Genomic DNA, 22,328 nt, shown 5'->3' with positions numbered 1-22,328 from the left:
CCTATTTTTTCATTTGACAGCAAACTTGAAGAATTGGTTCATTTCTTACAAGTCATGTATCCCAAACTGTGTCAGCATTGGCAAGTCATCTGGATGATGGCCGCGGCGATGCTGGTCTTGACTGTCGTGCTGGGGCTCTACGGGTCCCATAACTCTTGCGTAGAGCAGGCCGACGGGTCCCTTGGGAAATCCACGTGCTCGGCAGCCCAACGGGACTCCTGGTGGAGCTCAGGACTCCAGCATGAGCAGCCTACAGAGCAGTAGAAAACCTGACGCCCAGTCAGTGCCCTGCTCCAGCACACAGCCCGCCGCCCTTTCCTCAAGCGTGATGCGTCGGGCCTGGGCATGGGCATGCCACTGCTGCCCTCAGGGGAACGAGCAGGGGTTCTTTACACTTGGCACCCCTGTGGGAGCTATTCACACGCAATAGCTGATGTTCCTGGAGGATCAACAAAAAGCATCAGTGGACAAAGAAGTAGTCATCACCAGGACTTGAAGAGAAGGGAAGGTGGCTGCGCCAGTTCAGATGGCTGGGGAGAAACAAAATACCTTCCTCACAGGCGAACGTGAAAAGCCCACTCTCCTTGGTTTTCCTCTCTACAACCCATCGGAAATTAGGAACAATTGTGCCTAAGGGCTAACTCTGCCCTGAATATCAGACCTGGAATTTGGAATAGCAACATGAGTATCTTCCCATTTCACATCTCATTCTTACTGACACTCCTTCAGCCTCCCCGCCTCCCCATGGCAATCAGAGTTTCTCTTTACAGAAGACGGAAAGGTTTCTCACAAAAATATTCAGGCTGATTTTAGCTCAGTGCTTGAAATGAAATGGGAAGATGTAAATTAATACATATGCCTCTGTACACATACAATAGACACACACACACACAGAACTCACACATGCATGAAGTCAACTATCCTCCAAATGTGTGCTCTGGGTGTGTGTTGGGCAGAAAGCTAACCCACAGATTTTCACTACGTGTGGGGCAGTCACCAGGCACTTACCTGTTCAGTGAGCTCTCCACGTGAATTTACGATGTTTGAGAAACACTGAAAACTCATGACTTGCGTGGTGAACTTGCTGGTCTCCATTTCCAGTGTTAATTCTAAGCTGCTATACAGCGTGGTGGGGGCTTCCCAGGTGACTTGGGGGTAAAGAACCCACCTGCCAATGCAGGAGACACAGGTTCAATCCCTGGGTTGGGAAGATCCCCTGGAGGAGGAAATGGCAACCCACTCCAGTATTCTTGCCTGGACAATTCCGTGGACAAAGGAGCCTCACAGGCTATAGGCCATGGAGTCACAGACAGTCAGACACGACTGAGCACACATGCATGCTTACAGCATGGTCTATCCCCACTTTGCTCTTTCTGAGAAGGAGGAAACACAGTGTGCTTTGACTCCGCTGTGCCCACGGGCAAGTGTGCATCTCTGCCACAGTGCTCCAGTTTCAGTGGGATTCCCAACCCAAGTGTAGGTCTTGGAGCTTTCCCATTGCTTAGCAGAAAACAGAGCAAATCCTACCTGCAGCTTGACTTCTTGCTCCACCTGGATGGCCACTGCCTGCCTTCTTGCCGCATCAGATCTGGGGAGTGTTGGTTTCTGTGTGGCTTTTGTAGCGGTGTCTTTGCTTTTGTTTTGCTGTTGTCATTTGTTTTAGTTGCTGACCCTATGTAGAACTTACTATGAGCCAAACACTGGTATCATATAAGGATTCATTCATTGTGTCCTCAAGAAAAAGAAAAAAAGCTATGACACTTCCCATTTTCACATAAGGAAACTGAACACAAAAACACAAGTAACTTGCCAAGGATACCCATGGGGTTGGAAGTCAAACCCAGCCAGGCTGGTCCCAGAGGCTGTACTCTTAACCCTGCACTAAATTGCCTCTTCAAAGGTCTTCTATCTGGACATGTTCTGTTTCAGCCCCACACCCCCAGGTGGCACTTCAGCCACTCCAAGTCATTTCTGGTTCCCGAACTAGACTGTTTTCTCACACTCGTGTTTCTTCCACCATGCTCCTCTTTTCTTCTGGTCACTCTTCAGGACCAAGTGCGAAAATCACCTGCTCCATCCTGATTTAATCCCCTCCCTCCAACTCCACACCAGACCACATTAATAGGTCATACCCTTCTCTGTACTTTCTGGCACTTTTAAAGCATTTTCATTACTACTACTAATGAACATTACTACAGTGTATCATAATATTAATAACTTATTTATGTGTCTGTCTTTCCAAGTGTTTTTCCTCAAAGACAAGAACCATGTCTTACCCATTCTCTGGGTAAGTGCCTAGCATGGTGGCTGATGCTTGGGAGGGTGTCATTTAATGTTGGTCAGAAGAATGAGTGAGTGTGCAAGGTGGTGGAGAGCAGTCTGGGAGCAGCTGACATTTTGCATACTTCCCAGCACCAGCATCCTCACCACCACCATCTCAAATGGTGAATGAGAGAAATCGCATCTTTATTAACCTCAACTTATTATTTTTTCAATCTACTCTGTGACCTAACACCATCATTTCCAAACTAAAGGGTTGGGCTTGAAGCAACCACTTCTTTCAGAATGACCCACCTAGATCAGGCCCCCCAGTAAAACAGCTTGTTTTTTGGGGGGAGGGGGGCACCCTTTTCAGTGGCAAGAAGACCACTGTGAGAGAAGTGCAAGCCAGGGTTGACCAAGGATGTGTCATTAAGGTAAAGAGGCGCAGATCAAGGCAGATAGACATTGGATTCATGGATGGATGGTTTGCCCTACCTCTTCACGGGGGATCAGACACACCGAAGGAGCTTTAGGTCCTCAGAGCCAAAGGCAGGATGTAAACAGAGCTCCGGAGAGTGTGGCTGTGAGGCAGGACTCTGGGCTGGCCAGTCTCAGCCTGCCTTGAAGAAGGACCGGGCTGAGCTGACCCACTGCCCACTTGGCCACAGGGTTCCTACCTTTGTTTCCGGTTGAGACAAAGGCCAGGAGAGGAGCTGCAGTGAGCTCTTGAGCCTCCAGCCGCTTCATAGAAAGGCCTGCAAGAATGCTTCCAGACCAGGCCCTCAGCCAAACAACTGTATGATTAAGGGAGGTCAAGGACAAGAAGTGACCAGAAGGAACAAACAAGTAATCACATTACCAAGGGCATTCCTGAAACAGGACTCCTCGGTATTTCTTAAAAGCGAAGATGGACCTAATGCAATTGGAACTGTTGCCAAAGCAGCAGTGAAATGGAGAGAAACAGGCCCTGTATGTGCAACAGTGAGTGATAATGGTCAGAAATAAAAGTCCCCTTCCTTCACCATGCCTCTGAGGTCTGACATTTCTGCTTGGCCGTAGGACTCTGCAGTTGGTGCCGCTCTGTCCCCTCCTAAAGGACCTCCACTTTCTGTGTCACTCCCGTGCACAGCCTGGCGGAGTAAGAGGAGAGGGAGATGCGGGGTTTATGTATCACTGGCTGGCAGTTCCTAATGTTGTTAAACCTCACACAGGTGTGCTAGCATTCAACTATAGAGTGTCACGTACCTGAGTTTGAAAATAAAAGCACATTTCCAAACCTTTGGCAGCAGCCAAATGCCTCCTCATTTTGTGGAGCTGAGTCAGAACCTTGCCCAGCTCTGAACTAGAAGCTACCTTTGGGTGACAGAGCCTCCCAGTCCTTGGGTCATCAGATCACTTCCAGGGGCTGGATCAATTCCTCTCCTCATCCTCATTCCTGACCCTAGTTTCCCATATCTTCCTGGTCTTTGTGTTGTGTTTTTTTTTTTTTTTTAGTACATTTTTTCTGTGATAGAGACTGCTACGCTTTTACCAATCTGATTTCTACAGCTAGACAATCTTTTTCATCTTTTCTTGCAGCGAGGGGCAAGCAAATGTGAACCTTCCAGATCCAGTTTCCTAAACAGACTCTCGTGCGCAGTACCTTATATTCCCTGTAGTCCCCTTTCTGCCTGCCAGACTCAGAGCATTCAGTTCAGAGACTGAGGGCCAAGAAGTTGGTGGCACCTCTAAGTAGGACCCGAGTCTTCATATGGGCATTCACAGAATTCAACTGACAAGCAAGGAATAAGACTTTAGCATATTAAGCCACAGAAATTTAGGAATGTTTATTATAACAGTTAGCCTACCCTGACTAACACATACAGAAGCAGAAATAGGGAACTTCAAGGACAAATTTTCAAAATAGGAGACACTGACTTAGCAGTCAAGTGGCAGGAAACCAGAACACTGGATATCAGGGACTGGAAATATGGTGACCTGTGCTGTGAATAAAACAAAAGTAATAGGTAAAGTCTTACCCATGATAACTTAAAGGCAGTCCATGGGCAACCTATAGCTCTAGGAGAAGTGGCTGAAAAGAATCAGACTATTGAAGTATGTGAACCCTTTTTGGCTGACTTTTGAGAGAGATTACAAGAAAAAGAAGTACTTGGGAAAGAAGTGGATAAATTGAAACAGAAACAGAAAGGAAAAAGGATACAGAGTTCTTAGACTGAAGGGTTAGAAAACCTTATTGTTTCTAAAGCCCAATTAGACTGAAAAGAGCTTTGAGTGAAAAAGAACAAGGAAAACTTTTTAGCTGAATCCAGATCAGATCAGCCCTATGGTAAAGGTCAGAGTCAGGATATGGTCCTTCCATCTGGGTTTTCAAATGAACTCAATAGCCACCACTAAATTAGAGAGAGGAGCATGGGGCTGAGACCAAAAAAAAAAAAAAAATCATCTTGAGCATTGTGACTGGGAAAGGATTTGGGGTATGATTACTGGCGCGTGATATCAAATGGAAGCAAATAGACCAGAATCCTGTTTGGGAAGGAGTAGTATTTACAACTGGCAACCCACTCCAGTACTCTTGCCTGGAAAATCCCATGGACAGAGGAGCCTGGTAGGCTGCAGTTCACGGGGTCGCTAAGAGTCGGACACAACTGAGCGACTTCACTTTCACTTATCCCTTTCATGCATTGGAGAAGGAAATGGCAACCCACTCCAGTGTTCTTGCCTGGAGAATCCCAGGGATGGGGGAGCCTGGTGGGCTGCCGTCTATGGGGTCGCACAGAGTCAGACATGACTGAAGCAACTTAGCAGCAGCAGTATTTACAAAGAGATACAAGCCACGACTAAAACCTCCTTCAATTGTTAAGTTAGAAAACAACTTTTGGCATCCTAAGCTCACATCAGCAGAAAGCAGACTGTACAAGCTGTGCTACCCCCAGGAAGCCTTGGGGGAATTTGTAATTCCCACTACAAATGTGGCCAAGGAAGATTCTATCCAACAAAGAGCTACACAGAACAGTAGACATGGAACATGGGCCTTTCTCCTAGGAAGCAGAATCAGGGTCTCAATGAAGGTAGGGAACTATGGTTGACAGAATTTCTGAAGTACCTCACCTCAAGATGTCTTCTACACCTCACTCCCTGGAACTTTTGAATGTGAGACATCACTCCTGTTATGTTGCATAGTGCAGTTGACCTTGAATAGGGAGATCCTTTCATAATTCTCTTTTCCTTTCCTGTCTTCCTTCTTTCTTCCTCTTTGTAATACTTCATCAAATGCTTGAAAGCTAACTCTCAGGTGTGATGCTAGCTTTAAGGATTATGATGAAGAGGACACAATTCCTGCTTTCCTGTCTCCCTGGCTCCATGGTGATAGAGTCATGTATGTTTCTGAGGTCCCTGTAGCCTAGGTCTTGTGCTCACCCAAGTAATGAAGTCTAAACTACAGCTATTTAAGGTGTATTAAGGTAAGTCCCCTGGTCTCTGGGCTTCTCAGGTGGCGCTAGTGGTAAAGAATCCACCAGCCAATGCAGGAGATGCAAGAGATACTGGTTGGAACTCTGGGTCAGGAAGATGCCCGGGAGGAGGCATGGCAACCCACTCCAATATTCTTGCCTGAAAAATTCCATGGACAGAAGAACCTGGCAGGCTACAGTCCTTGGGGCTGCAATGAGTCCAACATGACTGAGTGAGCACAAACCAACCCTATTTACGTAGACGTGCTCTATGCCTCTGCAGAGCAGATTCTCCTTTCATGTTGGTATCTTCCACACCAATATCTAGCTTCATGACCAATACCATTTGTAAAGGAAAGAACTAGTTACCCATATACTACTCCTCTTTTTTTTTTTTTTTTTGGCCACACTTGAGTCACATGGGATCTTAGTTCCCCAGCCGAAGATCCAACCCTTATCCCCTGCATTGGAAGCATGGTATTTTAAACACTGGAACCACCAGGGAAGTCCTTATACACTATTCCTGAAAATGACATTCCTTTTGGAGAAAACTAATAACCCTTTGCTCAAGGCATTACTCTCAAGCCCGAATTCCATAATTACCATGGGAGATAAACCACTGAAACTCTAGCTGGGAAAAGAGAGCATGCAGACTGCTTGTACACGTGCAGAAAAATCTCACACTCATCAAACAAGAGAGGGGAAGTCTGAGTTGAATTTTCACCTACCAGAATATGAGAAGTTATTAAAGAGAAAGTTATATAAAGGCCCTCTGTGGTGATTGCTATTGTAAAGTATTACTGATTTTATAAATTGCCCCCCCTAGTCATGTTTTGTATGAATCTTCAATGTGTCTGATTTCTTTGAAGCAGGAATCACCTATAGTGGGGTAGAAATTTCAAATGATAAATCTCGAAAAGGGAGCATGAGGATTCTGTTCTTGGTATTTAAATAATCACTTGTTTTCATGACTCTTGCCTCATTTCCCTACAGATCACAAGGATATTCAATTGGGGGATTAAAAAAAAAAAAACCCATTGATCATAGGAGGAAAAGAAGCGCAATCCATGTTCAGTCCCCTTTAGAGACAGAGACATTCCTACGAGTATATAAATGAGAAGCTACACAGACAGTAACAATGAACCAGATAGGAACTGAGCTGGGGGGGACATGGGTGGTGGCAGGGGATATGAGAATGGGGGAAACCTGCAACAGTTCACCCTGTGCTCTCTGCCTTCCTCATTTGTGTGTTTTCTGAGTCAGCATTAGCTAAATTTTCCAGAAAGCCTTCCACAAAGTACAGCCTGGGCTTACAAGGACGTCACTCATTTCCCCCTAGTGACCTTGACAAGTCAGAGGCTTGAAAGCAGGAAAATCCGGATGTCTCGGTTATGAAGCAGAGCAGTGGGGGCCCCACATTATTTCCAGAAGTCTCCAGCCACTGGTGATTATTGTCTGCCTTTGATACTACCAGTGCTCATCTGGCCTGCTTCTCTGGCTCTGAAGGTGCTGGCACAATGGCCAAGTTCTTCAGTCTGGGGTTGCTTCTTGCCTCCATCTGGACCACAAGGCACCTGGTCCAAGGCTCTCTCCGCTCAGAAGGTAGGTTTCTTACTAGATGCCAGCCTGAGGCAAGGAAAGATGCTGCATATTGTCCTAAGTCTACTAAGTTCTTGATTGAATTTCTGGGGTGGGGGTGGCCCTCAGTGTCAACAGAAGATCTCATTGGTAGGACCGTTCTGGCAGAAATGTTTTCACCATATTGTCAGCTTCACCAAAATGATTGTCACTTACCTTTATGTTATCTTGACTTTTATTTTTGGCTATGGGATATTTTTAATGAAAATATTTTGACACAATGAAGAGAGATCACTTGATTTAAAAAGTGCTTCATTGAAGGAGCAAAGAATGATTGTGAAAAATTTTAAGCAATCGTGAAGCCTGAGAAATGGTTAACTTTCACAGAATATTGGCCTGTTTTATGTCTTTGGAAGTGTCAATGTGATTGTTTTAATTTTAGTTTTACTACACTATCATGGGATGCATACATTTTTAATATGTAGTAAACAGCGAATTAACTGGAAAAAAAAAACTGAAAAAAATACAGGTTTGAAAATTAGCTATCAGCTCCCTACCAAAGGAATGACTTAAATGATTTCTGGGCTTTTGAGATGCCTAACTGGTAACTTCACTCTGCACTGTAGGCAAAAAAAATGTGACCACAAATCACTCATTACAGCTCTGGGCAAATGAAAATATAAGCACTTTAAAAGGAAAATTATGTGTTCCTCTGTTGGGAGATGCCCTGAAGTATAAAATATGTTGGGAACAGACATCCAGACTTGATTTAGATATTGTTGCATTCCATTTTATAAAGGTTAGAGTTATAGGATTGATTTTTTCTTTTCAAATGCCAGCATATGTTACTTTCAAATAAGTTTGAAATAAGTGTGTTGAAAGTAACAAACTTATTTGACACACCCCTGGGGAGACTCTGCACTTTTCCCCAAAGTACTGCATTACTACTCAAAATATTACAGAAATTTTTATTTGACTCTGATTCATTACACTCTTTGGACCATCCTCAATAATGGCAACATTTTCCTAAGGAAATTAAAATTTTGTAAACAACTGAAAGTTATCCAGAGCCATGATTAGGGAGGAGGTGGTGATGAAGATAAGTGGATGGGAAGGGGCAATAGTATTTTTGAGGGTCTATTTTTATATATTGTATATATAGTATGTAAAATATGTATAAAAGAAATATATGTATATATATATTTCTTAAGAATACATTTTATAGATGAAGGAACTGGCTCAGTGAGGCCAAGCAACTTGCCTAATGTCATAAAAGCGGTAAATAATAAAGCTTGGGTCTGAATTCAGCTCTGTCTGATTCCTAGGTATATACTCTTTCTACTACATTTGCAATTTTCTAAAAAAGCTTAAGGAAGGGGCTCCTGGAGGATCCCTTAGGTTCCAGCTTCCTGTTTTTGTCCTTACATAGGAAAACATAAAATCTACGAATATTTGTCGACTGCCCACTTATGGACCCAGCCTCCACTAGGTACAAGTTATATATTTAAAAATTCTGACAAATATTCTGTAAAGATATAACCATCACCCTTGTACAGCTGAGAACACTAACTTCCCCAAGGTTAGACAGCCAACTAACAAGAGAAGAAATGGTCAAAGCTAGGTCTATTGCCCAGAATACGTCTATCATTACTTATAACAATAATATTTAGAGCAAAAATGATGTATGATGAGAGAGCATCAAGACCACTTTACAGTGTAATTAACATGCCTTCTCTATAAGTATTCCCAAAGATGCTGCTATAAGCAAGCTTATGAGTTAAATGAGCCAAATTCCAGGTCAAATGGTGTATTGCAAGAGTTCAGTTCTAGCTCTGTGTGTGTCTTCTCCCCATTGCACAGTGAGAAGCAGAACAGTGTCCTAGTTAAGAACTGAGGTTTTCATATCAATCACGGCTGGATGTGTGCCTCTGAACTTCCACTTAGCTGCTCTATATCCTTGGGTTGGGAAAGTTGCTTATCTCCCTGAACCTCAATTTTCTGTTAGAAGAGTCAGGGTTTGGCACAGAGTGGCATCTACAGATGATAGAAGCTGGAATTAACATCAGCATTAGTAAATATCAATGTTGGTGTAGGTATTAGCATTAGTGAACACAGTCATAAAAAACTGTTCTGTCACAAACACTCATAATGGGTGTTGGCTCTCTAGTCTCTCTTTTGGCAACAGTAGAGTCTGGAAACAAATAAGGTTATCCACAAATCATACATCATATTCATTTCCCTTCCCCCAGCCCCCTGCTCCACAGCAAGCTCTCCTGGAGTACTTAGAAAGGCTCTTTGCGTGTTTGCAAGAAGAAACTTCCTTTAAACACCAACTTAGACAGTGGTCAAACATTTGACTAGGCATCCAATGCACAGATCTGTGTTTAAGCAATTACCCAGGAAATGCCCTTTCATGAACTTTCGAGGGTGAAGCCTACTAGGAATAAAGTACCTGAATGCAATGCAACTTTGCAACTTCACACAGGTCTATAAATCCCAGAATCCAGAAAGAAGGGATCAACAGAACTCTCAGATTCATTCGATTTTGAGTAAGATATTATTCACATCCTAACAGTTCAACTGCCTCAGCTTCCCCAGGAAGATCAATCGTTAGCAAACTAAAACTAAAGTGCTTTGAAGGTGACATAATGAAACTATGTTATTATTTATTGAGCGCCTACTATGTGACAGGCACTGTACTAAGCACTTTTATTTGAATTAATTCATTTTACTTTCACCACCCTATGCTGTGGGCTTCTCTTGTAGCTCAATTGGTAAAGAATCTGTCTGTAATCCAGGAGACCCGGGTTTGATTCCAGGGTTAGGGAGATTCCCCTGGAGAAGGAAATGGCAACCCACTCCAGCATTCTTGCCTGGAGAATCCCATGGACAGAGGAGCCTGGTGGGCTACTGTCAATGGAGTCGCAAGAGTCGGACACAACCTAGTGACTAAACCACCACCACCTTATACAGTAGATACTGTTGTTCTTTCAGTTTTCTAAATACGGAAACTGAGGCTCAAAGAGATGAAGTAACTAGCCTAAATTCACAGAGCTGACAAGCAATCTAGATTAGATTCAAATCCAGGTCTGACTCTAAAACTCCACTTCCTTTATTTAGTTTCTCTGCCATGCAAGCTTTACTATCTGACTCCTCCAGGAACTTCTGCGTAAGCCTGCCCCCCAATGGTCAGAGACGACCTGGGACTGAGAAAGTTCACATTCTATTATAACAAGTACAACATTTTTCAGCCCATCTCAGAAATAGCGCTGTCTCCAACCTGCACTAGTTGGGAGTATTGCTATTATGTTTATGCAGAGCCTTGGATTTCATCTTTCTCAGTGTCTCAGACCCTTCATTTCATAGACTCCAAAAAGGTTTGCAGCAGCTGCATCCCCTAGACTTGCCCTTGCCTAAGAACTAGTAGCCAAAGTCTCCATGTAATGAACAAGGCACCTGAACTCAGTGAGGGGGGATGGACTTGGACCCGGTGAGAGACACAGCATGGATCCAGGCAAGCACCTACCTGCCTTATCTGTGTCCTGTTATTTCTGAACTTCAATCCCAGCTGCCGTGTTGACAGTGAGGCTCTACCCAGAAGGAGAGCCCGAGGGCTGAGACAAGGACAGCAGCCCACTGAGGGGCTTTGTGATTCCTTTGCAGAACTTATCGTCTCAGGACCATGCAGAATCATGGGGGTCACCCTGGTGACCAAAAAGGCACAGCCGCTTCTGAATTTCACAGAAGCCCAGGAGGCCTGTAGGCTCATGGGACTCACTTTGGCCAGCCAAGACCAGGTTGAAGAAGCACGGAAATTTGGCTTTGAGACCTGCAGGTGAGAAACAGACTCACAAACACTGTGGGAGCTTTGGTGGCTCTGTGGTCTTGTTCAGCAACAAGAGATCTGTGTATCCATTCAATTCATGTGTATTCTGTTACAGCTATGGATGGGTTAAAAATCAGTTCGTGGTCATCCCTCGAATTATCTCCAACCCCAAGTGTGGGAAGAGCGGGGTGGGCGTCGTGATTTGGAGAAGTTCACTCAGCAGTAGGCACAGGGCCTACTGTCACAACTCATCTGGTGAGTTAGATCTGCAGTCTCTCCATGTGGTGTGTTTTGTCTGAGTTTCAATAGCTCTATAACCAGGACATCTCTGGTAGCTCAGAGGTAAAGAATCTGCCTGCAAAGCAGGAGACGTGGGTTCGATCCCAAGGTCAGGAAGATCCCCTGGCAAAGGAAGTGGCAACTCACTCCAGTATTTTTTCCTGGGAAATCCCATGGACAGAGGAGCCTGGCAGGCTACAGTCCATGGGGTCACAAGAGTTGGACATGACTTAGTGACTAAACCACCACCACCATGACCAGTCTGAGAAGAGTAAGCCTGAGCATCAGCAGAAGCAATCTCAGTGATGGCCATTGAATCCTCCCAAGACTGAATCTTTACAAGGCTAGAGGTGGCAGTGTCCCCCTCAGAGGAAAATTTAGGGGAATATGACAGATTGGCAATATAGGGAGAGGGTACCCCTAGAGGCTCCATCCCCTCCTCTCATCGCATAAGATAAACAGGATGAAGGGAAGGAAGCACCCATGGCCAAAGCAATATACTATTTATCTCACTAAACCTTGACAATGTCCACAGGAGGTATGCTTTATCATCCCTATTTTGCAAATGAAAAAGCTTAGGTTAGAGGATATAAGTACATTTGTCTAAGATTTCCTTTCTATGAAGACTCACACACAGATCTCCTTCATTTATCCCACATTCCTTTACAGGAGTGGAAGTTCAAATGCTACATTAGATGATTTTAAGAATAAGACCCAATTTTCATTTCATGAAGGAAGGAATTGAAGCTAGAAAATAGAACTGATTTGCTCATGGTCATCCTTTTAACCTTGTTGGAAGATCTTGGCTGCCTTAGCCCAAGTGCTTTACTTAAGTAACTTCTCAGAAAACTTTTGACTAAACACTTGTTCCCCTCTGTCTCATTTATTACTTTTCACACATACTCATAAATCTGACCTTCTAAAGGTCAGTGACTCAGTGGTCATTCTCTAAGATCCAGGAGGTAAAATTCCACCAGCAATGTTCTGTTGCCCAAAGGCAGCAATTAGATCCAAGCGGTTCTATGAACTATGGGGCCTTGGCCTCAAAAAGTCTTGAGATTTTTCACTTCCCTTACTTCACAGATGAAATGACTATAGCTCAGAATGGAGGTTTGTCTTGTCCGAAGACTTACAGTGAGCTTCCAGCTATGTAAAGACTAAAACATAAGCTTTTTACCAACTTTTTTCACCATCCTCCTCTCCCCACCTCTTCCACCTATCACTTTTGGCTGGGGAATTGGTGGTTTGTTTGCCTGCTTATGTGACAGCCAATGCGTGCCTGTCAGATGGCCTGGCCTTTCAAATGCCCGCCCTTCCTGACAGCTGTCAGCGTGACAAACAAACACCCAGTACTCTGGACTAAACGAAAAGGAGTCCGGGGAGATGACTCAGGTTTGTGTGTTTCCTCATGGTTTCATTTAACCTGTACTTCCATTCTCTATGCTTCCTATATACTTAAAGTTAAATACAGAGGCTTGATTAGACACACGGTTACTAGTTTGGGCAAAAATACTTGATAGGTTAGATATTGTGTACTTTAGATCATATCCCAACAAAAGGCACTGAATGTCAGGATATTCCACTATTAACATGCTAACTTTGATCATCTGAATAAGATGGTGACTGCTGGACCTCCCCAATAAACTCAGATTTGTTTTCCCTTTGGCAACGAGGAGGGAACCTCTAGTGTGATATTTTGGCACCATGCAAATACCCCCAATCATCTTTTACCTAATAGTTCAAGCAGACATTGATGATCCTTGCTGGAATCAGTTATATGCAGGACTACAAAATCTAAATACATTCTTCCTTCTTCATCTATTAGTTGGCATTCTTTGATAAAGAAGAATCTCTCTCTTTCACACACACACATACACACATCTTCTCCCTTCCCCTAGTACTATAATGCATATAGTACTAATACTATAATCACATAGATGAATAGCATTTTACTTAGTCTGTGTGTTCCGTATGCTGTCATCAATTGTACAGTTATTATTACTTTATTCTTTTTGATGCTCAAATGGTCCCACATTTGGCAAGTGGAAACCCCTGCTACTTGACTTTTGTCATGCCATTAGTATTTGAGCAAGTCATTGCTTTCTGTCATAGCAACACGTCACAGGCTCACTTTGTGCTTCCTTTATCCTAGACATGAAATCAGCCATTTATAGCTATTTCTCCAAGAGACCTTTCTAATAGAGGAGGTTAATTAGAAACCGAGATCTGCATTCAAGTTGTTCTAATTAATACTTTCATTTTCATTACTTCTCAGCCCTTTTTAGTGGGCAACTAGGAATATATATATATGTGTGTATACATATACACTGGCATCTTTTTTCTCTTACATGGAAAATTATTGTTTTCAATAAAAATATTAATATATTTTCTTATCCTATAATATTTTCAAAATTATAAAAACATTATTAAGATAATAAACCTACTGAATGGAATTTGCAGTTCATTTTTATTTCTTTTGGTCCTCATAAGATATCTCTCTGAGAATGTACTGTCAGAGAATTATATATAAAAGTGACTTGAGAAAATTGGCTACCCTTTTAAAATAAATTAGGTTCGCTTGCTTCTGTTTGCCATCTTTGTGAGGATCAGAGTTACCCTAGCCCTCATCTTGCCACTGACCTGGATTTATCTTATGCTTCTTTGTTTTTGTAACTTTCTTTTTTATTGCTGTCTTATAGGCTCTGAGGATCAGAGTAACCAGAAACCTGACTCCAGATGTTATCTTCTTATTGCTGTCTTTGTGAGCTTTGGGAATCAGACCAAAGTGCTTTTAATGCTTGGCAGGCACCATGTGTTTCGTGCTGTTCCCTCTGCCACAATGCTTATCCTCTCATCACCTGGCTGACTTGTATTCTTTATTCAAGTCTGAATAAAGACTTCCTTCTTCAGGAAGGCTTTCTGTACCCCTGATTCCTAATCTTTCCTCTTGGACACCAACCACACTGTGTTTAACAATCTATCAAAGAATCTGGCATATTCTAGAGAAATTATACTTACTGTTTGGAGGGAAGAAGACCCGGGTCCTATCACTTCCGGGTGAGACATACTGTGCCCTCAGCTGGTAAGGAACCAGATTGCTGTTGTTCCCTCACATGGTAGCCTTCTTGCCTAACCTTAATGAACAGGGAGGCAATGGAAACCAATTCTTACAGACCTTACAGATCATGTCATAGATTATGCTAGGCGCTGCACATTTACTGTCTCATCACTCCGCGGTGAAGTCACACAAGGGTCCCACCACTGCTCTCCAGGAGAAGTAACTTGTGCCTAAAGTGTGCTCAGCAGTGTCAGCAGTCACTAAGGACAGAGCTAGGATTTAAATCTTGGGCCTGGGGTGACTTCCTCATCACCTTTCCTGGTGATTACCACGACAGTAACATACCAGGCCCAGGGTGGGTCCTTCACAAGAATATGTTTTCAAAGTTTCCCAGATGATTCTATCCTGCAGTGGGAGTTGAGAACCACTTATCTAGCCAAGGTCTCTAAGACGTAAGTTCTAGAATTCCAGATACTCTGGATTCTCCTAGTTCTGTGCAATTGCAATAACCTCTTTGTTGGCTCCTGAAAATTAAGTAAAAATGACCATGTTTACTCTGTCATCTCTATTTCATCCTCCGCACACCTTTGCTGATGATCATGTCACTCCTCTGCTCCATAGCTTTGGGTGGCTTCCCATCTGAGACTCTAATGTGAACTATAAAGACTTTTTTCACATAAAACTGGGTGTAGATGAGAACTTCTATGTATCAGTTGGAAAGTTGGAAACTCCAGTTGAAAATTTCTTCTCCTACAGAACAAATTCCAAATTCTTTACCATGGTAGTTTTAACTCTTAATACTCTGGCTCCCACCTATCTTCCCAGTCTCATCTCCTCCTTGCAGTCTTTCATGCTCCCAACATAGACACGCCCTGCACACCAGCCATATTATGTGCCCGGTCATTTTCTGACATACCTACACTTTCAAATTTCTGTAATCTTGGGTCACGCTGTTTTGACTGACTGGGATATCCTATTCCCTCTTCCATATTAGAGGAGCTGGAGCTCTATCGTAACCTTACTAGCCTTCTTATCATCAAACAGGTTGATATTATCCACTTTCTGGCCCTTGAACTTCCTGTTCTCTTTACTTAGAATGCTTTTGCCTGAGATCTTCAATGACTCACTACTTTTATCATTCAGGTTCCAGCTTAAGTATCTCCTCCCCAAGGAGACTTACTCTTATCACCTTATCCAAAGTATCTGTTCCCATTCCTGCCTCTTCCAGTTTGATCCTACTTAATTATCCTATCAACAATTATCATCTTCTGAAATTTCTGGCTAATTTTGTGCTTTTTTATTATCTATATCCTTCTTTCCAATAACATATAAGCCCCTTATGAGCAAACACTTTGTCTTATTTGCACTATGTCCCTAGCACCTAGCACACAGTTGGAGCTCAATAAATATTTGTTGAATGAGCACATTAACCCTCCACATACTGTTCATACCACCTCATCTGTGAATCCCCAGTTATCTCCCCCTACTCTCATCAAAATACTTCTCTAGGAAACAGGAATCCCCCCTTATTTGATTCTGTATTCTCAGTTCCAAGCACAGTATATCATGTTCAGTATGCTTTTCCCCTTGATATTTAAAAATGTTCATTTTTTGAAGGAAGAACTTAGCACATGCTCAAGAATGGAAAATGTAGCTGAAAATCCAGGGCAGCGTTAGTGGTATAGTGGTGAGCAGAGCTGCCTTCCAAAGTCCAGGGCAGAGGTCAAGGATGATGCCTATTTGAATAGAGGTCTTTTCAAAATAAAAAGAATAGTATAAAACACTGACTGAATGCATGTGGGGTCAAAATGTTTTATCATATTCACCACAGACTTGGTTGGTAAGTTTTACTTAATTTTAAAAAATAATAAAATAACTTTTCCTTTATGGCTAACATTCCAGCCAATGCTACCCACTCTCATAAATAAGGATTTAAGAGAGATACAAATGCATGTTGGAATATATTGCATGTCTCTAACACTTACTGGCTACATGACTTTGGGCAAGGTATTCAATTTCTCTGAATTTCAGTTTTTCCTATACAAATGAGGGTTTTATAAAATTGTAAATGAATTACCATGGTTGACTCAAGAGTAAGATATTCATCAAATGCTAGTTTCCTCTCTACTACATTCAACAGATTGGAGAGAAAACCAACATCCCTCCTCTGTTCCCCACCTCCTTTAAAAACATTTTTTTTTCAATGAACATGGAACAATCTGGTTTTAGTAGATCTTTGTCCTGAAGTGGTTTCATGTATGTATGTTTGGCCTCCCCCATCTACTCCTTTCTTCATTTCACATTTCCTTCTTTCCTTCAATCATCAAATATTGAGCATGTACTATGTGCCAGGCATAGTGCACAGACCATGATGATCAAGACAGACAGGAGCCCTGTTCCAGGGAGCTCATGGTCCAGTGGGGAGCAGTATAGTGAGAATCATGACAAAGGAAATCCCAGGAGGTACAAGACTGCAAGTCTAGGGATCCAGACGGGCCTTCAAGTCTGCCTAAGAAAGAGATAGTCAGTTTGAGACCTGAAGGACAAGGAAAAGCTTAATAAAAAGGGTCTTCTTACAGGTGAAGAAAGCATCCTGGTCAAAGACTTGAAAATGAAAGAAAGCACATCAAAGAACTGAAGGAACTCCTTTATGGCAAGGGGAATGAGAGAAAGACTGATCAAGTGAGGCAGGCCATGTCAGCAGGCGCCAGGTCATGAAGGACTTCATAGGCCGTGCAGTATAGCACGGATTCTATTCTATTAGGGAAGGATTCTAAAGAAGAAAGTGATATGATTACATTCACAGTTTTATAAGACCATTCCAGTTACAGCATAAAGAGAATGGAGGAAAGTAAGATTGGAGGCAGACAGACCACTTAGGAGGCTATTTCAATACGTACTTCTTATTTTACTTTTCCCTCCCTGGACAGATACTTGGATTAACTCATGCCTTCCAGAAATTATCACCACTGATGATCCCTTATTCAACACTGAAACTGAAACATACACAACGAAAATGATGGTCACAACAAAAATGATAGTCAGTGACAGTACACACTCGGCATTGTCTACTGACGGTCCTGACTATGTTACAACGACTGTGGCTCCCCCTCTGGCGTCCACTTCTACTTCGAGGAAAAGAAAATTAATTTGCATAACAGAAGCTTTTATGGACACTAGCACCATAGCTACAGAAAGAGAATCAGATATTCAAAATAGACCAGCCTTCAAGAATGAAGCTGTTGGGTTTGGAGGTAAAAACTTTCTGTCTATATTGTGTGTGTGTGTGTGTGTGTGTGTGTGTATAATAGACAATACATAGAAACTAGGCTGTATCCAGATTGGGCACTCAGGACCTGACAAATGTTAATACAAATAAAAGCTTAATGCAAATTCAAATTTCACATAGTCATAGAACTTGAGGTCTCTAATGATTAAACTAAAAACCATGAGTCTGAAGGGAATCCCTGGTGACTCAGCAATAGAGAATCTGCCTGCATTGCAGGAGATGCAAATTTGATTCCTGGGTCAGGAAGATCCCCTGGTGAAGGAAATGGTAACCCACTTCAGTACTCTTGCCTGGAAAATTCCATGGACAAAGGAGCCTGAGGGGCTAAAGTCCATAGGGTCGCAAACAGTCGGACACAACTTAGTGACTAAACCACCACCACCATGAGTCTAAAATAGATTCACTTTTCAGTAGCTTGGAATAAAATTCTGGTGACAATGGCAAAACATTTTTCTAAGAAGTATATATATCACCTAAGTCTTCATGGAATTGTATGAAATATCCAGATATCAATGATTTTGAGAAAAACAAATGGACTCCAAATATGACGAAGTTTTAGGAGGGCCTTAACCAATTATTTTTCTTCTTATACATGTACAAGAATGATATGTAATAAAAATCTACATTTAAAGAAATAAAATAAGATAGCTTCACTTTTAAAATATAAAAATTTTTCAGAATAAATTACTATCTAGTCATATGCAGACAGAGAAGGCAATGGCACCCCACTCCAGTACTCTTGCCTGGAAAATCCCATGGACGGAGGAGCCTGGTAGGCTGCAGTCCTTGGGGTTGCGAAGAGTCAGACATGACTGAGCGACTTCACTTTCACTTTTCACTTTTATGCATTGGAGAAGGAAATGGCAACCCACTCCAGTGTTCTTGCCTGGAGAATCCCAGGGATGGTGTCGCACAGAGTCGGACACAACTGAAGTGACTTAGCAGTACAGTAGCATTCATATGCCAAAGTTTTAAAAATATATCTAGACACCTTAAATGCCTATGACCAGTAAGTTGTTTTTCCTATTTAAAAGGAAGGGTCTTGCACTTAATTTGCTCCAGACTCATCGTCTTCAAGGCCACAGACAGGAAACAGACTCTGTCATATTGCAACTAACAGAGTAGAGAGTGTGAGAGGCAAGACCAAGGATTCTATAGGCAAGAAAGAAGTACATGTGAGCCTAACACCCTAAGTGGCCCCTGTGTGGTCACAGAGAAGGCTCTTCCCCTGCCTGTCTCTGGTCTCCATCATGTGTCAGGATGAGTCGTTGGAAGACCAGCCCACAGCAATGTCTGTGTGAAGGACCGACAGGCCCTGTCTCTGTCTCCCTCAGGTGTTCCCACAGCCCTGCTGGTTCTCGCGCTCCTCTTCTTTGCTGCCGCAGCTGGCCTCGCAGTTTGCTACGTCAAAAGGTGGGGTTGTTGGTGTACGGTCAGTCTCCTCATTTTTGTCACATCTCTATCTTGTGTTTATCCAGGGTCATTATTAGCATTTCCCTTTTGGAGAGGGCAGTCCTCTTACCCTGTAAACGTTCTCCCTCACCTCACTGGTCCTCCCTACCACACAAACTTCCCTACTATTTCAGCATATGCATGTTATCCAGCTTGAAGATATAGATCAACAGCTGTCCCTTTGAATATCAAGAAATAAAAAGAAAAGATTGGCATCTAGAAGGAAATGGATATGCTGTCTTTGATTTTCAATTCTTTGCTTTTGATGAGAGGGTTTTGAGACCAGGCTAAAGGTTGGCCTGTGAACCTACCATTCCATCTAAATGAATCCATTCAGGTCAAGATAGGTGAAGGTATTTGAGCATGCATGCATGTGTTAGCATCTCTCTGAAATAAAGGAACCCAGTGTACTTTGCCAGTATAGGTCTTTACAAAGTGTTATCTGTTGTTCTATGTGTTATATAGAAGTGTCTCATTTTAATTTTGTGTTTATGCCTACAGGTATGTGAAGGCATTCCCTTTTACAAATAAGAACCAGCAGAAGGAAATGATAGAAACTAAAGTAGTAAAAGAGGAGAAGGCCGATGATAGCAACCCTAATGAGGAATCAAAGAAAATGAATAAAAAATCAGAGGAGCCCAAGAGTCCACCCAAAACCACAGTGCGATGCCTGGAAGCTGAAGTTTAGACAAGCAAGAAATGAGAGGACATACCTCAGGCTTATTTCCTTCCTGATACACATCCTGGTCCCAGATGGGGAGCTTAAAGGACCAGAGAACCAAGCAAGCAAGTTTACCCTTGGTTCCTGCCTAGAGTCAACTCAGGGCAACCTTTCAACTCTGGAGTACACCAAAGGGAATTTCCTTTTTCTTACAGTCCTTTCTGGATCCTACCCTCCTACCTCCAAAGCTTCCTACAACCTTTCTAGCCTGGTTATGTCCTAATAATATCCCAGGGGGAGAAAGGAACTTGTGCAAAACACCAGGACCTAAACAGCTAAGCAGAACATGTTTGCCAAGTGGCCTTTATGCTGCCTGAGAATAGGTGAGTTAAGAGTCAAGAAACCATTGAGATCAAGGCTTTGTCTGTTGATTGACTCTACAGCCCAGATCTCTTCAGCTCTGGAAAGGAAACACTTTTTACCACCTGGCATGTTCTTCTGAGCCAGGCAAGAGTGAAAGAAGGAAGGAAAAGTTTAGCAACTAAAAGACATAGATTCCCATGATGTGAGACCTAATCTCTGTAAAGCCAAAATAAATAGAGAAAAAGAACAAGGCTGGGAATGTGAGAGCATTTGTCAGTAGGGACTATAAATAGAGACAGAGCAAACGTTCATCTCTGAATAATTTGAATTGAAATCACTTATCAGAAGCTACACACACTTACTTTTCTCTCTTGAGCTGCTGCTATTTTCTCTAGAATAATATACTATTAAAGAACCTGCCCCCCCAAAAAAACCTCTTACAAATTTCTATTTTAATCCAAATTACAGAAATTATTGGTGAATAAAATTACTATTAAAAAGCAGCAAAGTTTAATAAATATTTGCTGAATGCCTACTATATGTCAGGTGCTGTGCAAGTTCTTACATCCCATAACTGAATATTATTCATCAAAATGTTCATGTAGTAGAATATATGAAGATAATTTTTTCACTGTTAATATCCAAGCTTGTCTACTTCCAAAACCCAATTACTTTTTTCGGAGACTAACCTACTCATTATTTTCTCATTAATATGACAAACATTATAGCCTTAATTTATTATTAACATACCTAAAAAATACATCATTACCTCTATACGCTTTTTAGATGTCACTACCAAATGTATCGCTAGCTCTCCTTCCAGCAAAAGAAGCCTGGGAGGTGCAGGAATAATTGTGCTGAAAAAATAAAAGCATTTATAAAGTTCCTTTGCTCTCTTATTTACACTGAGGCTTTATACCTTCCTTGCAATGAAGTAACCTGTTGTCCGCAAAGAGTCGGACACAACTGAGCGACTGAACTGAACTGAACTGAACTGAACCTGTTGTTTGCAAAAGTAAACAACTTTGGTTGTTGAAACATATTGGCAAAGCCAATAGAACATACGTCACCGTGTGGGACTTGCTTCAGATGGGCTTATTTTAAGTAGGTCAATTATACACATATAAATTAGTCCTTTACTTAGTATTCAGGTCCTACATTCCAATATGTTTGAGTTCACAGGAAACTGGGGATTCAGGACCTCTCATTTGTCCGGTTTCTCTAACTTTCTCTCTACATGAATATATATAGTCTTTCTCTCTTAGACTGCTAATATCTTCTTCCCTTCATCAGTAAGTGCACAATTCCATGATCCTTTCAGCTCGGAGGCCATAAACTGTTGGCCTAGTCTTTTATGGTTGGCCCACAAAGTAGTCTCTTAAAATTAGGTTTAATTGCCAAGAATTAAACATCAAGAGAGTTCATATTTATACTTCTGTTCCCTCAAAAACTAGCAAGATCTGGAACTAGAGAATGCTTACTGCCTCATAGTTTCTATAGTTGCTGATCCTGAGCTGTGGCTGCCCCCTTAAGTGGACGATGCTCTCTGCACCTCACCGCAGTCCTCACCATTCCCGACTGCAACGTCACACCAGAGTAAAGGTGCCATTTCCTATGAATCTTATAGTACTGTTGCCTTTTGTTTTTCATACCCAGTCCATTTCATTCATTGACAACATGCCTGGCTGGCCCTGAGGTCTATGAATTTAAAACCCTGGTTTGTCATTCCTTAAGCTTAATCATGGAGAAGGACATGGCAACCCACTCCAGTATTCTTGCCTGGGAAATCCCTTGGACAGAGGAACCTGGCGGACTGTAGTCCATGGGGTCATGAAGAATCGGACACAACTTAGTGAATAAACAACAATAACAACAAAGCTTAATCAGCCTCAACCAGTTCACAGGAAGTAAAGAAGGAAAGGGGAAAAAAGCCTCAGGGGGGGTCTTCCATCTGTAGGGTTTAGCTGGAAAAGAATCAGCTCATCTACACCAGGTCTTCCATCCATGAGTACCTACCGCACTACTGTTTTAGTTGCTAAGTCATGTCCAACTTTTTGCAATTTCATGGACTGTAGCCCACCAGGCTCCTCTGTCCATGGGATTTCCCAGGC

General features: G+C 42.4%; 2 protein-coding genes across 5 annotated transcripts in view; both read left to right on the top strand.

The window, feature by feature from the left end:
* IRAG1 (inositol 1,4,5-triphosphate receptor associated 1) overlaps positions 1–3,538 on the top strand; it is a 132,608-nt gene extending 129,070 nt beyond the window's left edge. For all 4 annotated transcript variants that reach the window (XM_070473383.1, XM_070473382.1, XM_020911116.2 and 1 more), the window contains exon 21: positions 21–3,538. In XM_070473383.1, coding sequence (XP_070329484.1) covers positions 21–264 — 244 coding nt within the window. In that variant the 3' untranslated portion in view covers positions 265–3,538. The remainder of the gene's footprint in view (positions 1–20) is intronic.
* A 3,497-nt stretch (positions 3,539–7,035) lies between these two features.
* Positions 7,036–21,102, top strand: LYVE1 (lymphatic vessel endothelial hyaluronan receptor 1). The gene is made up of 6 exons (XM_020911115.2): positions 7,036–7,313; positions 10,953–11,124; positions 11,231–11,370; positions 17,383–17,706; positions 19,076–19,154; positions 19,695–21,102. Exons 1-6 carry the CDS (start codon positions 7,229–7,231, stop codon positions 19,879–19,881), a joined length of 987 nt encoding a protein of 328 aa, XP_020766774.2. The 5' UTR covers positions 7,036–7,228; the 3' UTR covers positions 19,882–21,102.
* Positions 21,103–22,328: the final 1,226 nt, after the last annotated feature.

This window comes from Odocoileus virginianus, chromosome 10 (assembly GCF_023699985.2).
Source record: "Odocoileus virginianus isolate 20LAN1187 ecotype Illinois chromosome 10, Ovbor_1.2, whole genome shotgun sequence".
Classification (NCBI taxonomy): Eukaryota; Metazoa; Chordata; class Mammalia; order Artiodactyla; family Cervidae; genus Odocoileus; species Odocoileus virginianus.
This window is presented reverse-complemented; position numbering and strand designations above follow the sequence as displayed.